Source organism: Musa acuminata, chromosome BXJ2-6, assembly GCF_036884655.1.
Source record: "Musa acuminata AAA Group cultivar baxijiao chromosome BXJ2-6, Cavendish_Baxijiao_AAA, whole genome shotgun sequence".
Lineage (NCBI taxonomy): Eukaryota > Viridiplantae > Streptophyta > Magnoliopsida > Zingiberales > Musaceae > Musa > Musa acuminata.
Genome location: NC_088343.1, coordinates 41,249,485 through 41,262,500, shown reverse-complemented (window position 1 = coordinate 41,262,500; position 13,016 = coordinate 41,249,485). Strand labels below are relative to the sequence as shown.

The 13,016-nt window shown below is 40.3% G+C and overlaps 2 protein-coding genes across 2 annotated transcripts in view; one reads left to right on the top strand and one right to left on the bottom strand.

The window, feature by feature from the left end:
* The window catches only part of LOC103989500 (uncharacterized), a 5,802-nt gene extending 2,091 nt beyond the window's left edge, over positions 1-3,711 (top strand). The window contains exons 2-4 of the mRNA XM_009408363.3: positions 611-748; positions 3,053-3,292; positions 3,376-3,711. Of these exons, the coding sequence (XP_009406638.2) occupies positions 611-748; positions 3,053-3,292; positions 3,376-3,465 (468 nt within the window). The 3' untranslated portion in view covers positions 3,466-3,711. The remainder of the gene's footprint in view (positions 1-610; positions 749-3,052; positions 3,293-3,375) is intronic.
* A 6,461-nt stretch (positions 3,712-10,172) lies between these two features.
* LOC135615635 (NAC domain-containing protein 100-like) lies at positions 10,173-11,769 on the bottom strand. The gene is made up of 3 exons (XM_065114432.1): positions 11,491-11,769; positions 11,113-11,396; positions 10,173-10,982 (listed from the first exon to the last, which is right to left on the bottom strand). The coding sequence occupies exons 1-3, from the start codon at positions 11,681-11,683 to the stop codon at positions 10,482-10,484; spliced, it is 978 nt and encodes a 325-aa protein (XP_064970504.1). The 5' UTR covers positions 11,684-11,769; the 3' UTR covers positions 10,173-10,481.
* Between the last annotated feature and the right edge of the window lie 1,247 nt (positions 11,770-13,016).

The window sequence follows — 13,016 nt, the reverse complement described above, 5'->3', positions numbered from 1 at the left end:
ACTTTTCACAGATACATACCAGTAAGATAGTATTATGGCACTGTTGCTAGTAGTGGTATTAAAAATTCAATTGACAAGGAACTGTAAGGAAATGAATTTATTTATAAGCCCATTGTGTTTATGTTCAGTTATCTAACAAGTAACCATTCAATTAATTTTGTTGCAAGTTTACCTAAGTTAATAAGATCTTAACGTGCTATAGAATCAAAATAGAACTTTCATTTATCGACGAGGGAATATATCCTAAATCCTAATTGTAGCCTAATATATAGATCATTCTTTTGTTGAATGTTTCTCACAATATGACATCTTTCTGATTGTTACTTTTAGTAATTTTTCATGGATGTCTATCTTATGACATTGCTTTTTTACATATCCCTGGTAGTTAAGTAGGATATTTTCCAACCAAAGCTTCCGTTTGTATAGAGTGATGATCAGGTGTGTGTACATATTATTGTCATTTCTTGTTTGCTTGCTATTGATATCAAATTCGAAGTGCATCTGTAAAATGTTGATTTTGTTTGTCAAAATTGTTACATTTGTTATTCATGTCTGTATGAGCATATGATGGCACCCTTTGGACTCATACATTTCAACATGATTGCTCCAGGGTTTTGTAATGAATATGCAACCCTCAGAAGCTGAGGTCGGGTTTGATGTTCGTCTTCCACCAACAACAGATCTAAGTGTACTAAAGAGAAGGATCGATGAGGAATGGGCACCAAATATAAAGAATATGACATATCAGGTTAGGATGTCTTTGATATATAGTAATGGATTTTTTTTCATTTGAATCTGCTCTCTTATTGAGCTCCTTTACATAGTTAGATTCCTTCAACTAGAGTCTTGGTGCAGCTTTAACCAATTCTCCATGGTATCAATGGTTTGCACTTCATTGATATTATCTTCAGAACAAGTTGTTCCAAATGTGTTTGGCCTTCATTCTATAAAGAAGTATGATATTTATATTACTATTTTCACTAATAGTATTTGCGATATAAACTTTGTGCCTCTACCAAATGTTGTCTAGTATTTCTACTGGCTTTGACTTGCACCTTTTTTCTTCCTTAGTGTCATCGTCATCCTTTAGAGGGGTTGTTAATCCCATCATCCTTTAGAGGGGTTGCTTAAAGTATCCATGAATGTTTCTATTTTTTTCTGGTTAGATGCTTAGAGCAAGAAGATTATTGTAGTAAATCTTGAAGGTTTTGTGCGGAACAACTTCGATATTGGTATGAAATGTCAAAGTAAATGTTGGAAGGAAAAAATAGTTATTCCTCTATCACCTAGGAAGTGTTTTAAATTTAGGGAACTGCTCGCTATGGTCTCCAAAACATGGTTCACTAGAATAATTGACAGGTAAATGTTGAGAAAAGAAGTATGGAAAAGGAAGATAATAGAAATTGAGAAGATTTATGAAAGGAAGGAGATGCATACTCTTTCTTTCTTCTTCCATGAAACCTAGATGTTGACAGATGCTAGAAAATTGATGTCAGGAGCAAATTGGGAGGTGGTAACTAAGGAAATGACATCTCAATTAAAGAATGGACATGAGTTGGTCAGTGCTTGCCAAGTTACATCCAAGGAATGCTTGCATGATGTGACATTTGACATGTTGGGTGTGGATCCACATCTTTTGTAAATAATGTAATATATGAACATGTCAAGGAAGGCCACAATGACCACTCAATAATCCATCCATAATACCACAGGGCACTGGAGAGTGAGTAGGTTCTGGTACCAGTTCCATTTGCTGTATCAAACTGTTACTCTTTTCAAGAAACTTTTTTCACTGGTGCTAAATTATACTGTGAAAACAGACCTGGAGGCAAATTTCTTTCACTATCTTTTTTTTCTGGTAGAGCATATTTAATATTGTCATGTTGATAGGTTTGATTTCATTGTTGAAGAGGATATTATCCCTTATATTACATTTCTTTTTTATTGTAGACGTTCTCCTTTTAAATTAATTGACTGGCTGTGGTTTTGTTGAAGAGGATCCCAAGAGATGTTCAGTAGCCTATACTGATTCGAGGAATAATTTTTCATTCTTTAATAAATATCCTTTTGGGTGCGCTTAATCTTAATTTGATCTAGTTCATTAACTAAGAAATAAATTGGTGTTTATCTACTATTTACCTTGCCATTAAGGTTGGCAACAACATTGGTCAGGTGGAATCCATTTCAGTCGACCTTTTCTTTTCATGGACATATGGGTCAACCTTATGTTGTCTCAAAAAATAAGTTGGTCTCATACATCCATGCCCTTTTTATTCATGCTAGATATTTGGTTGGATAATCACCATAGAGGACTTAAGATGTGACTTTCATGTTCTAACTTTATTGGAATCATTACTTCAATATTTCACTTGTCATGTAGCAAAGTTTGGAATAAATAGACGATGATCTTGTGCAACATGATCCCTCATAATTGGAATAACAATATGTATTTGTAGTTGTCTCCATTTTTTATTCTTAATTTCAAAAAGGGTTATGGTTTTCCCTTGAAATACTTGTTTTGTTCGTTTAGTTAATGGGATGTTATTTGGTTATGATTGTTGATAGAAACAGATGTAAACAACATTTGTCATGTTAGTTCTCAGTGACTCCAAGATCATGCATGTTAGTCACGAATACAGTATACAAGGTGAAAAGATTATGATCCTCATGTAAATGCCATTCTATATTAGCTGAAAGCTTGTTACTCAACTTAGGATGTAAATGTAATGGCCTTCATGTATCTTTTCTTCAAAACAGAAGTTTCTGCCCTTTGGTCGTGGTGACTTTGAGGCTTCATTATCTTTCTTTGTCTGCTCAGAATGACATATCATACATGTTCCTGAATTTGCAACTAAATAGACATAATTAGTAGCCAACCATATCTACATGGGTTAACAACTGATTTTTCTTAGTGATTCTGGTGCATGGAATATAAAAGGTTCATTCATATTCATGTTTTATAATGATTTGGAAATGATCTTCTGAATGAGTCTCCACAACTGTTACACTCATGTTTCATAGTAATACTTGTTTCCTTTCGAAAATTTCACAGCTGATACAAAAAGGACCGATACGGGACAACAAAGGGCGTCCCCTAGCAACACCCACTGATGAGTCTAACCCTTGGTGGTCCGCATTCAAACAAGCTGTTCTGGCATCTGGAGGGAAACTTGCAAAACCAGAAATTTTATCTTCCACTACTGATGCTCGATTCATGAGACAGATGGGAATTCCAGCCCTGGGCTTTTCACCGATGGCAAATACTCCAATCTTACTCCATGATCACAACGAGGTCTACATACTCATCTTTCATTTGTTTCCATTCTTCTTTTCTTCTACATTGGCTGATCTGACGATATTCTGACTTGTGCACAGTTTTTGATGGACTCTGTGTTTCTCAAAGGAATCAAAGTGTATGAGCATGTCATCAGTGCTTTGAGTTCCTTACCGGAAACTTCAGTCTAAGCTACAGTGGTTCATTTGCCCATCCGAACAAGACTGGCATTCTTTAGAATGGGTGATGCGCTACAGATGTCTCAGAAAAAGACACCCTTAATATGATCCAGTGGAGAGCATCAGTATGTATCAGTGATCCTTTGCTAAATCTTTATTGTACGATTTTGCAAAATCTAAGTAGATTCTAGTGTTTGCTGCAAGATAATTATTGTGATGCTTGATTATACCAAAATTTACACAAGTCTATGTTTGCCAGACCTTTAGTCACCCAATAAATTATATCTTAAATGCCTGCATTAAAAAAGCTATGCAGAATTTGATGAAAACTCTCAACTGAAGTTTGTAAATAGAAGTTTAGCTGACCATGACCATCAATAGGGTTGAGTTGGATTAGTTTTAGAAATATTATATAAATATTTAGAAGCTGTCCAGTTTAACACCCTAAATTATGTTTTCTTTCAAGCTAAAAATAACCTAATTTAATCTCTCTTTCCTCGATTAATGTTTAATGAGTTATTGATTAATGTTCATTAGAATTCTAATTGATGATCGAAAAGAAATCAAATAATTTTATAAAGTAATGACAAGATGTCCGTAATTAATTTAGAAAACTCGACTCTTTACATGTATATTATAAAAATCATGTGAGGTTCTTCTCCCCTTCTTTTCCACATCATTTATAACTTATTGCTGTAAAAGCTATCAAACATCGATCTCTTTTGCTTGCTTAAGTATCACAAAGATATTGAATTGATTACTGAAGCAAACTAAATTTTACCAGTGTCAATCAGACAAAAGAAACAAATATACTTGCTTTCATGGTGTCAGTAGATTCTTAAAAGGGTCAGAAATATAAAATATAAGAATCTGAGCAGAAATATGATATCAGGGAATAAGGGATCACCCAGCTATCCACTGCCATCTACGTAATGATGAGGACAGAGGAGCCCACGTTCCTCCCCGTCCCCATGGCAGGGAAAGTATCTTTCACCCCCTGCCAATCGCAATTTCGGAAAGGGTGCACACTCCGCGGGGATAGACGACGGAGCCATCGTTCCATTTTTCGGTTGCATTCTCACGGGGAGCATTAATCCCTGGTAGCAAGGCTCGTCTTCCCCATTTTCTCAGTTGCCCGGTATAGACGACACGCACGCGGTCGTCCATTACAAACGATGCATCACAATAAAGTGTACGAGCTGATCGTTGACATAAATGAGCTCATGTAGAAACATAGATCAGGGAGAAGAGTAATCCGCTTCTCGCCATCAATCGTTCAGCTATAAAAATTGACTCCCAAAACCTGAGAGGAAAAATTCTTATTATTCTATTCTGTCTCTGACTTTACCATCAGAGCGTTTGAATCGAGAACTTCCCTGACGCTGACATCTTATGCAGGAATCTCAGGGATGCCAAAGCACACCTCAGGTCAGCTCCAAAATCTCGAGACGATCAAAACCACCTTTGTCCAGCATAGAACCCACCGCAAGCAGATAAGCAGCACCTCAGGATCGCGCTAGCCATATTCAGCTCACCCAACTCACATTCAGGAGTGCCACGTGGGTTCCTAAGATGAGCTTGCGCCTTCGGGATGTGACCTAGTTGTGCTGACTCCCTAGTCAATGCACGTGCAAAGGTTGCAACATTTTGACATTTGAGGAAGAGCCAAATGTCGCAAGAGCGTCCACCTGCGAACCCCCTCAACAAGCGCTCTAGCGATGAAGTGCCATTGCCTGCACATAGTAACTTTGGACAAGGAGGACAACTACCCTCCTTCCCACCACCTATACTGAGGTCGACGATTCAACCCTCACTTGCTCTCATGCTTCTTGAGGCCTCTCCAACGGATTAATAACATATCTACCCAGGTTGTCCTCGGTAGGCTGAGATGTCACCTAAAGCACCACTATCATCGACAAATGGAATATGATGCACTATGGATCTACCCTACTCGAGTCGGACACCCAATCTACCGACTTGATGGAAGACTCACTTATGGATCAACTTTGTCGGGTCAACCAACGCTTGGATAAGGGAAAATGTGAGTTCTAGCATTCGAATTGGGAGGCCGAAGACCTCACTTCGAGCTGCTCTCCATTCATCCAGAGCATCCAAGAGGAGCATATTGGAGGTGTTTGATGGTAGTTTTACCTCCCATTATTGGAGGTGTTTGATGGTAGTTTTGATTAAATGGAGCATATTGTGACCTTTAAGGCCCAAATGTCATTATATGACATGTCATATACCCTAATATGTCGGGCGTTCCTAATAACGTTGAGAGGGTTGGCTCATGAATGGTATAGTCATATAAAGTCATTATCATTCTCCTCCTTCACCTAGCTCTCACAAAAGAATTCAAGTTTCATTTTCTCGCCAATGTACGCCCTAAGCCCTCCGCAACCATGCTGCTCGAGCTAAAGCAAAAGGAAGATGAGCCGCTCTCTTGCTTCGTCACCGACTTCGCAAAACGAGATCTGAGGGGTTCAAGATGCCCACCGCTCTCTAGTGATACTAGCTTTCATGATGGACTTATGGGCCTCTCGCTTCTTCTGGCCATTGGTTGAGAGGTCATTGGCGGCCATCCTCAAAATGCTCCAAAGAGTAAACCAATACATGACAATAGAGGCTATGATCTCTGGCCGACATGAGGAGCCCCATAAGAGACTGCACCAAGAACCGCCTTGAACCCCAAATGTGGGGTCATCGCGGAGGAGACACCTAGACTCGAGGCATCCCACTCAAGGCTCGGGTCAATCCCTCTCAACATGACAAAGACAAAGATCTCCCCTGGAGCAAAGGGACAAATCAAAATACTATCGTTTCCATCAGGATTACGGCCACGATACGAAGGAGTGTCGCGACCTTAAGTACCAAATTGATGAGCTCATCCGAAGGGGCCATCTCGGGAAGTTTCTCTATAAGCCTCATGAACTATCCCCTCGACTACATGGCCCTATAGAGAAGCATATTATTGTCATCTTCAGTGAACTTGCCTTGGGGAGGGGGGGAGGATAGCGCCTCGGGACGCAAAGCCTATGCCCGAACTGTTACAGATAAATACCCGAGGTGGGAGGAAGGGACCAGAAATTCTTTTTAAAGAAAGTGAGACTGAGCACCTCGACCTCACCCATGATGACACCTTGGTGATCTCGGTCAGGATGGCCAACGCCAAATGAAAAGGGTCATGGTTAACACGGGTAGCTCCACCAACATGTTGTACTTCAACGCCTTCCAGAAGCTTAGGTTGATGACGAGCGATCTCTCCCCAATGATATCATCACTAACTTGGTTTACCAGTGATTTCATCTTTCCCCTCGAGACGATAAACCTCTATGTTACCTTCGGTGAAGAACCGCACTCCAAGGCCCTAGTGACCAAGTGTATGGTAGTAGACATCCCTTCGGCCTATAATGCAATCATTGTTCGGCTTACTCTCAACTGGCTGAAGGTGGTGGTATTAACATAATATATGACGATGAAGTTCACAACCCGGGTCGGCATTGGCAAAGTAAGGAGCGACCCCCGGGACCCCAACAAAGTCCTTCTGCACCCTGAGCCGATAAAGCAACTGGTTGAAGTTCCACTAACAACGATCGCCATAATACAGTGCGTGCCACCCCATTGGCATCACCACAATGTGATCCAATAGCAGATAAAGAATCAAGGATGCTTGAATCCGCTTGGAGGAAGCTCTCTATGATGGAGCCCCTAGCTCACTATGGTAAAGCCCCAAGCCCATTCTGATGGGAATAAGACCTGTTGCGGTAGATGACGAGTCCTGCTATGGTGAAGCCCCAAGCCCATTACGACGGGAAGAAGACCTACTACATCGAACAATGACGCCCGCTATGGCAGAGCCCTAAGCTCATTACAACAGGTAGAAGACTCGCTACGACAGATGACCAGGCCCGCTATGATGGAGCCCTAAGCCCGTTATGATGGGTAAAAGACCTGTCTCGGTGAGGCCAAGGCACACCTCGGGTCTGCCCCAAAACCTCGAGATGATCAAAACCAATTCTGTCTACCACAGAACCTACCGCGGATAAACAAGCAATACCTCGAGATCACGCCACATGGGTTCCCTAAGATGAGCCTGTTGTTTGGAGACATGACCTGGTTATACTGGCTCTCCAACGCAAAGGTTGCAAAATCATAAAATGGAAAATGTTATAGAAGACATGATATTGGACAAAAGAAGATTTCAAAGACTTGTTGGGAAACTCATTTACTTTTCTCGTACACTATCTGATATTGCTTATTCAATGAGTATACTAAGTCAATTCATGCATTCTCCTAAAGTGGTTTATTTGAACGTCATTCAAAGTATTCTACAATATTTGAAGTCCACTCCAGTAAAAGGCATCTTCTTTAGAAGAGATCGGCAATTGAGTTTAGAGGCCTACACGGATGTAGATTGGGCTAGATTAGTAGTTGATCGAAGATCAACCTTAGGTTATCGTACCATCTGAGAAGGAAATTTGGTGACATAGTGAAGCAAGAAACAGTCATCTAGTGCTAAGACAGAATTCAAAGCCGTGACACATGATATTTGTAAGTTATTATGGTTTAAAATGATTATTGTTGATCTGAGAGTAAAATGAGAACGAAATATGAAATTATATTATAATAATAAGTCAGCTATCAATATTATGTATAATTCATGAGTTCCTCCCCCAACGACGTTAATCATTTAGTCCATGATCTAGCTAATTTCAGGAGAACTCATGAATTCTCTACTTTGGTGGCCTACGGCAATCTCAACAATCTCAACAAACTCATGAATTAACAGTCTTTAGTATTTTGATCCTTATATTTTAAAAAATTATATTAACATCTCTATAGTTACGAAAGCAAAATACCTATATCCATTTATCCTAATGATATCAGTTTTATCGATGAAAAATAAAAATAAAAGGTAAAAATATAATTTTAATGCTCGGTGACAAAAGACATCGATGGCAGATGGTGGTGCCGCTAGCGAACGGCAGGGCGAATCCTAGCTTCGACCCTTTCCTATTTGCATCTTTGTCAATATCGATGCAGATGTCGAGTAATTATTACACTGGACATCATGCCTAAAGATAGCGGAGGATGTGGCCATCGGCCTCCTCAAGAGCAACCCATCAATCATGCATGCCAACCTCAAGCCCTCCAACATCCTCCTTGGCCATACCTCATGTCCCGCCTTACCGATTATGCTCTCATCTCATCCCTCCTCTGTCCCCTAGCCTCACCCTACGACCTCGCCGCCCCCTCCTCCTCTACTGCATCCTCCTCTCTCTTCTACTGCATGCCCAAGTCTTACCTTCCCAAACCCTCCTTCACCCCCCTTTCTGACGTCTATAATTGCGGCATCCTCCTCTTGGAGCTTCTCACTGAGAAGATCCCGTTCCAAGACCTAGTGGAGGAGTACGATGTCGACATCTCTTAGTGGGTTCGCTCTGCGTGGGAGGAGCGAAATGACTCTGGAGAAGACCCCGAGTCATCCATGAATGAGGCATCCGAGAAGAAGTTAATGGTGCTACTAAACATCATAATAGCATGCGTAGTAGTCAAAGGTAGAGAGTGACTATAGATGCGGGATGTGCTATGGATGATCAAGGATGTGAGGACTTGAGGTTGGCATGCATGACCAGTGGGTTTCTCTGGTGGAGGTAGAGGCTGGTGGCCACATTCTCAATTATTTTCATGCACCAAGTCCAGTGTAATGGCCGCTCCATATCTACATTGACATGAACTAGATGTAAATGTGGAGGGATCAAAACTGGGATCCACCTTGCTGTCTACCACAATTGATGCTAGCAGTGTCGTCGTCCATCATCGAACATCAAAATTATCTTTTTACCTTTTATTTATATATTTTTAGTAAAACTAATATTATTAGGATAAATAAACCTAGATGTTTTATTTTTGTAATTATAGAAATACCAATGTAACTTTTTAAAATATAAGAACCCGTCATTAACCCATTAACCCGTTCTGAATATAGTTTTCTTTAAAATCAATCACCGAAAATAAAGGACCAATGTATTTAGCATTGGAGGCATAGGACGGTCAGATTATTCAAACGCAGCGTTGTCCACTGGCCAGATTCCACCCTGATCCAATCCCGTGATGACACTGCTGCATATAATATGACACCACACGTTTGGCCTTGTGTAGGATTTATCGTTCGGCAGTCGTTTGGCAGCAACGCTATCAGAAATAGTATCTTCCGCACCCACTGTTCTTCGATGTAAACGCATACTGTGACAGAATTCATTAACTGGACTCACAATTACTTAAGAGCTTAGTATCCATGGGAAGAGAATATAAGGTTTGGATCACCCAAGAGGCAATTATTAGGCAGTAACTTTCGAGACGACGGTGCCAATAACATGTGATCGGCAAAAGGAATAGATTTATGGATGTAACCATCTGAGACATTATTTGATGTGGGTCTTTGTATTATTGATCTCACACTGATTCGACAAAAGTCCACATATAATAATTGAGGGTCCGTCGTCTCTGTCAGCTAAATTAGGACAAGAGCGTATGCGACTCTCGTGACTTACATGTTGATGTATCATGCACTAACCATCCAAAAATTAATCACATCATCCGTCGAAGATACAACTGGAAAAAACTGGTGTTTATCTAATGAGGCCAGAGAAAAAAGCAATTCCAAAAGAAGACAAACCTCAGAAATGGATCTCTGAACTCATAAATTCTCGTTGCACTGACGAATGAAGCAATACGTTTCGTTTCATAAAAGGATGACTTCGAACACACACACACACACACACACACATTCTCTCTCTCTCTCTCTCTCTCTCTCTCTCTATATATATATATATATATATACACACACACACAAGGCAATATTCATACAAAACAATCTCTTGCACTCATAGTGTAACGCTAATGAGAAGCTCCTATGGAAACAACATGACCGTAATTTTCGCACTCATTTTGTCTCTCTCGTGGAATACGATCAACCAAGTTCCACAGGCAGGAATTGGCGAGAATCTCTTATCCCTCCCGTGTCGTCAATAGTTCCAGAGACAGCGATCGGCGAGCAGTATGTGGCCGGCCGAGGCCGATGGGATCTCCTGGGCGGCAAACGGCCGCTTGCCGCTTTCGTCGCTGGACACGATCGAAGAGATCACAGAGGTGAACCCTGAGTCCCACGACGCGCTAAGTAGCTCCGTGCCGCTCGTCTGCTTCTTCACGGAGCTAACATCGGGCGGGGACTGCATGCCCGACGAGCACAAGGAGCTCGACAGGCACATCATGGAGAGGAACCGAGGGGTCAGTGAACCTTGGCGAGCCGCGGCAGAAGGGAATCGGAAGCACTCATCTAACAGCTCGTCGTTAATCCCCGTTGTGTTGGAGAAGCAGGTCACGTTGGGGGAATCGAATGTGGGAAAGGCTTCGTTCTTGCTGATATCATCGTTTTCCTTCGTCGGAGGTACGAGAGAAACGTCCGCTTTGACCGGCTTCTTGATGCTTGAAATCTTATGGAATATTCTGCAGACCACCCACTCGTTCTACACACGCCAGAGATGGAAAAGCATTGAGGAGCGCATGTAGCATCTTATCGAACAGTCTAAACAAGATGTCCTCCGACTCCGAGAGGTAAAAAGAGCCGAGGAAGAGAGGAGACCGGCGAGTACGTACCATTGCTATCATCTTGGGCGGAAGGTTGTGGACGTAGCACTTGCCCTCCAGTCGGTACTCATGCATCACCCAGTTGCTCTTCTCTCCCTTGGGAGCCCTACCCGTGTAGAACACCAGAGTCTTCTTCATTCCAACGAGGATTTTCTCTCTGTAGATGGCGTTATCTTTGCCCGTGGCCTTCCAGTAGCCTGCCTTGGTTGCCCTGTTCGTCCTCAGTCCAGTCGGGTACTTCCTGTCCCTCACGCAGAAGAAGTACCACTCCTTCTCCCCCGTCTTCGCTCTCACTACGAGTGAGTGAATCAAGAAACAACAATGTAACAAGACAGGGATGCATGACTTACCGAAACAAGAGGAGTCGGCAGATTCAGCAAGACTTACAAGGCAAATCCCAGGGCTCGTACTTGTTCAAGTCGACCTCCCCGATAGCTACGGCATGGAAACTGGCATCCGTAACCTTTTTGGCCAGGTAATGGGTGATGAGCTCCTCGTCAGTGGGCTGGAACCTAAATCCAGGCGGCAGTTCCATGACTTGGTTCTTGCCCCTGCTAAGAACCGCAACACCATCTTCCATTTAGTATTTGATCACCTAATGAATCGACCAACAGATGGAGTTGATCAAGACATCCGATTTGAAATCTATAGCAAGAGAGACACGGGCCCACGACCAACTGGGTCACGCAATCCAACAATCAAAGGAAAAAGACAGGTGGCAGGGATATTACTTGGGAATGCACGGTAGGAAATTACATGATAGCAACACAACAACAATTTTACGCGATGGCTTGGCATCAGATACTTTACCATACGAGTAAGAAGACGGCTTTCCATTGTTACAGTTCTCCGTATGCTTGATGATATATATGAGATATTACTCGTCTACCTGACACGATGTGGGAAACAACCCAACCAAGACATGAGAGGATGCGTTCCCAACTGAGAAGGCATTTTGTTGCTGGTTCTTTGGTCACTGACGGAGATCACACTTTGTTACGACTTAAAGGAGATATCCTTAAGGAGATGTATCAAACACTTTTATTCCTTCAAAAAATTTGCTCAGTACATTTCCGACTCGTTAATATTGTTATTCATTGAGCTATTAGTATCCGATTATATTTCATGTAGCTATTTTTTGAACTGGATAATTATTTTTATTAATAAAATTATTTAATGAATATTCAACAAATGACTTAGTTTTAATGAAAGATAATTGTGTAGATTTAATAATCATATATTCATTAATAAAATTAGAATTAATAAAATAAAAATATTTTTTTAAAAAAAATTAAAAGTGTGTGACTTAATCATATCCTTATTGAGGTTCTAAAAGTTTAAGAGATCAAGGAGTAACTTAGTTAACTATCTTATTTAACATAATTATGAGATTAAAAAAATGATGAATGAAAAAAAATTATTATCAATTTATCATAATACGAGTGTCACATAAAATTATTATAATTATAAAAAAATTAAAATCATGAGTAAAAAAACTGTTATTGAAAATATGATAAGACTTCAAAAATATATATCTCTAAAAATTAGTTTAATTTTCTATCATAAATAGAATTTATTTATTTATTAAGATAATTAATAAAAAAAGTACAAAGAGAAAATTAAAGATTAACAAATGATTTTTATCCTTTTAGAGAAAGCCTACGATCAAAATCCTAAAGATTCATTATACTGGGTTTTAAGAAAAAAAAAGCGCCATGAACTATATTGATGTTATTAAGAATATATATAATAAAGTAATTCCTAGTGTTAAAACCAAAGTGAGCTTGTCTAGTAAGTCCTAAGTCCCTATGGTTGAACTTACTAGTCATTTATAGTATAATTTTATGTTATTTGCTAATTATATCATTTTAACCGATAAAAATCTAAATAGAATTAATTCTAAACTAAAGTTA

What these genes read in the sequence shown, in the direction of transcription:
- LOC135615635 (XM_065114432.1), bottom strand. Translation starts at nt 11,683, where the DNA reads ATGGAAGATGGTGTTGCGGTTCTTAGCAGGGGCAAGAACCAAGTCATG. An exon ending in CGAGCCCTGGGATTTGCCTT is followed by an intron (nt 11,397 to 11,490) that starts GTAAGTCTTGCT and finishes ACTCACTCGTAG; the next exon opens with TGAGAGCGAAGACGGGGGAG. An exon ending in CGCCCAAGATGATAGCAATG is followed by an intron (nt 10,983 to 11,112) that starts GTACGTACTCGC and finishes TGGCGTGTGTAG; the next exon opens with AACGAGTGGGTGGTCTGCAG.